Below are 3882 nucleotides of genomic sequence, written 5' to 3'. Positions count from 1 at the left end.
ATTTCCGATCACTTTCAATGGTAAACCTTGGCCACGTGACTTTCGTTGTAATGTCATACCAAATGTTGACTCCTCAAATTCGTTTCGAATTTTCTATAAAAATTTATTACGAATTTCATACGAACTGATTTAAATGTATTTTTTAAATTCCTATTTGGCAAAAAAATAGAAAAAGAAAAATTATGTACTTTTGAATTAGTTGAAATTTATGGAATGTTAAAGTCAAAGATGAAAGTTCAAGTATCGTTTGTGATGCAAATCAAATTCAAAGATTACGTCTTTTGAATTTTGATAACAAAAAAATTTTCCATTTGAGTGTTAAAAAATATTCTTATTTTGAAATGAAAAAGAAATTATCCTGGAAAAAATATTGCCAAGAAGTGTTGTTTAAAGTACAAGAAAAGTAAGCAAAATAAGTGAATTGTCCTCATCGATGTCACACTTTTTTGTAGCTTGTGAATTCAACTTTAAACTGGTTTAACCTTAAAATGGAATTAAGACAAACTTACATCCACTCGTGCTTGACATTCCTGCTCATCTTGCGTAACAGAAAGCATTTTAATAATATGATCCGCTGGATTATACGTTTCAGGACAAGCAAACCCTATGCTAAACACACAAATGATTTCTCATATCATCTGATATGTTATCTTAAAAAACAAATGCTTCCAGTCAGAAACCATACATAAACCGGTTTAGAAGCCAAGAATCAACCTGGAAGATCTCATATCAAATTATAGTATTTACCATGATAAAATTGATGAAAATGGAAAGTATTGAAATTATCTTAGAGTAACAGAAAGAGGAAAGAATGATAAGATAATTGGTGATAAGAAAGAATGGGACAAACTTTTTAAAAAAATTGCACACTTCAGTTACCGGACCAAAATATGCAACTTTCCCCATTGACATAAAACATACGCTGAAATATCAAAAGCCATATTCTACGGTAGTGCTAAAATTGCTGTTATATCGGCTGATTGATTTATCCTAAAATGTCTCCTTAAATTGATAAGGGTTGATAAAAGTTGACCCGATGAGTTCATTTATCTATTAAGGAGATATATACATTTTTTTTAAAGTTATGAGTTCATCAAATTTTCAACTCTTAAAAAGAAGTCAATCAGTTAATTAATCTAAATTAATGGAAATCTATAGATCCAAAAGTTATTCAAATATTCTAAATGCTTTTGTTATCAACGATGACAGTTATTTAAATTCATAATTTGAGTTAATTTCATGCATACATTCTAGAAATTTCACAAAACTTTTTATTAGCAAATGATAAATTGAAGATATTATAAGCTTCACTAAGACAAACTTGTCAAACATGTTGAATACTTGACTGGATGGTTGATGAATTGTTGTAATTATTGTTTTCCCTTTTTTGGCCATTTCTTTCAAGCAATGCACAACTTGTACGGCCATAAAAGAATCCAAGCCAGATGTTGGCTCATCACAAAATAAAATAAGTGGATCAGTAAGAATCTAAAAAAGTAATCTTTGGTTAATTAATCTTTCGATACTTGTACAACGAAATTTTTTAGTGCAATTTCAGCTAAATGATTGAGTTTAAATTTCTTTTGTCTTTCATATATATTCGTAAGATCAAAGAACATGGATATGAGCAAGAATAAATCTATTCATAATAATCATTATTTAATGCCTCATTACAATTTTACAATCTTGCCGAGATTTAGTGTCACCAATAATTTTCTCTATAAGCCTCATTCCATAGTATTACCAATAATTCTATGTAAGCCTCATTCCATAATGTTATCGATAATTCTATGTAACCTTTATTCTATAGTGTCACTAATTTTACGTATGTCCTATTCTATAGTGTCATTGATAATTCTATGTAAGCTTCATTTTATAATGTCATCATTAATTATTTGAATCTCATTCTATGAGACAAAGAGTTGGAGTAGATGGAAAATAATTATTGGACAAATGAGTTAATTGTCAATCGTTTGCTTCCCGTTATTACTTATGCATGATATGCTTTCGAATTAAGGTTAATTAAGAACTAAATTGATGCAAGAATGAATGATACTAACTTCACAAGCAAATGCAAGACGTTTACTTTCACCACAAGAGATACCTTTTAGTCGATTTGTAACACCAATTAATGTTGTTTCACATCTTTTTAAGCCAAGCTGCAAAAAAAAAAAAAAAAAAAGCACCTTGAAAAAGCTTAGACTAAGGAAAAAAGGTATGTTGGATATTAAAAAAAAAAATCAACAAATCAATGGTTTCTTGAACAAGCAAGCAGCAATTTAAAATAGCTATTTAAATAATTTCATTTAATTTAATGATGCATAGCTAGATCAGTTTTAGATTAATTAGCTTTAGGATTAACTTTTTAATAAATCTTTAAGAAATTACGAATTCTTATTTTTTGTAAAATTGACACCAATATTAACACATATACATGACAATTTCTTAGGCTATTTAATTCCATATCTAAAATAGTAAAGACTGATTTAATTGATTTAAGTAACAAATTTAACTGACCTCTTTGAGTACTTCTTCCACTCGCTTTAATCGATCAGCTTTTGTTGTATTACGACCCATTTGAAGTTCAGCCTAAAATGAATGATATCAATATATTTTAAACAAATTGTTATATGAAATTAATCATGATATATGATGGACCGCTCTAAATTAACTTTATGAAAGATTAATCATTTTACCATATATCTAATCATTACATCTTATCGTAATACAATATGGTATTTCTTGAGTTATGGTACTATAATAGGATTAAATCAATAGATATGATCAAATATCTCATTTGCTCTTTCTACAAATCACAATAGATGAAGATAAAAGAATACCGAATACATAAGTTGTTCTCGCACTGTTAAAGTTCCGATGAATATATCATCTTGATGTACATACCGTGATATACGATGCATATCCGTTGACGATAACTGTTCACCATTAACCAATATTTTCCCTTAATGTTGCATTGTTTAAAGTTTAAAATTCAGTTTCTAAAAAATTTTTCGGAAATTTTTCCGAAAATTCAAGAATTAGGAAAGTAGTTTATTTATGAATGATATGCATGCATAGATAATTAGAAAGAGCTGAAAAAGAGCACAAGAAAATTGTGGTCTTTGATAAATTAAGAATTAATATTTCCGGAATTACTGGTTTGAAAGTTTTTTTCCGAATTTGAAATCGTATTTCCTGAACAAGTTTTCAAAGCTTTTTGAGCTATATTTAATCAAGGAAAGTAGTGGAAATTGAATTTTATTGACTCTAATGACAATTGATTTTTTTTTTGGGCCATTTTTGCCAATATTTCTAATACCATTTGATTTATTTCAAGTTAATAAAACTCAATTCCTATTAATGAAAAAATTAAAAATGATACTTTTCAATTTTTGTTAGTTTTAATTACCTTTTACTTCAACATCACTTGACACATTCATCGTGAGTGCATTTAGAAGGACAGTTTTACCCGTTCCACTGTAATCATGATTAGCAATATTCATTATCACCTTGTTATCATTTCCACTATCATTATTACCATTTTCAAATCACTTGACACATTTATTGTGAGTGTATTCAGAGATTATTATTATTATCATTATTATTATTATTATTATTATTATTATTATTATTATTATTATTATTATTATTATTATTATTATTATTATTATTATTATTATTATTATTATTATTATTATTATTATTATTATTATTATTATTATTATTATTATTATTATTATTATTATTATTATTATTATTATTATTATTATTATTATTATTATTATTATTATTATTATTATTATTATTATTATTATTATTATTATTATTATTATTATTATTATTATTATTATTATTATTATTATTATTATTATTATTATTATT

The 3882-nt window shown here is 25.9% G+C and overlaps 1 protein-coding gene across 1 annotated transcript in view; it reads right to left on the bottom strand.

Moving 5' to 3' along the window:
* Positions 1-3503, bottom strand: part of LOAG_17396 (CBR-WHT-4 protein) — a gene marked incomplete at both ends in the record, with an annotated part of 5992 nt that extends 2489 nt beyond the window's left edge. The window contains 8 exons of the mRNA XM_020450058.1: positions 13-93; positions 510-609; positions 851-922; positions 1322-1488; positions 2061-2159; positions 2518-2589; positions 2841-2962; positions 3410-3503. Of these exons, the coding sequence (XP_020306324.1) occupies positions 13-93; positions 510-609; positions 851-922; positions 1322-1488; positions 2061-2159; positions 2518-2589; positions 2841-2962; positions 3410-3503 (807 nt within the window). The remainder of the gene's footprint in view (positions 1-12; positions 94-509; positions 610-850; positions 923-1321; positions 1489-2060; positions 2160-2517; positions 2590-2840; positions 2963-3409) is intronic.
* Between the last annotated feature and the right edge of the window lie 379 nt (positions 3504-3882).

Source organism: Loa loa (genome assembly GCF_000183805.2).
Source record: "Loa loa unplaced genomic scaffold supercont3.69, whole genome shotgun sequence".
NCBI classification, from domain to species: domain Eukaryota; kingdom Metazoa; phylum Nematoda; class Chromadorea; order Rhabditida; family Onchocercidae; genus Loa; species Loa loa.
The sequence above is the reverse complement of the archived record's forward strand: the minus strand, read 5'-3'. Positions and strand labels throughout refer to the sequence as shown.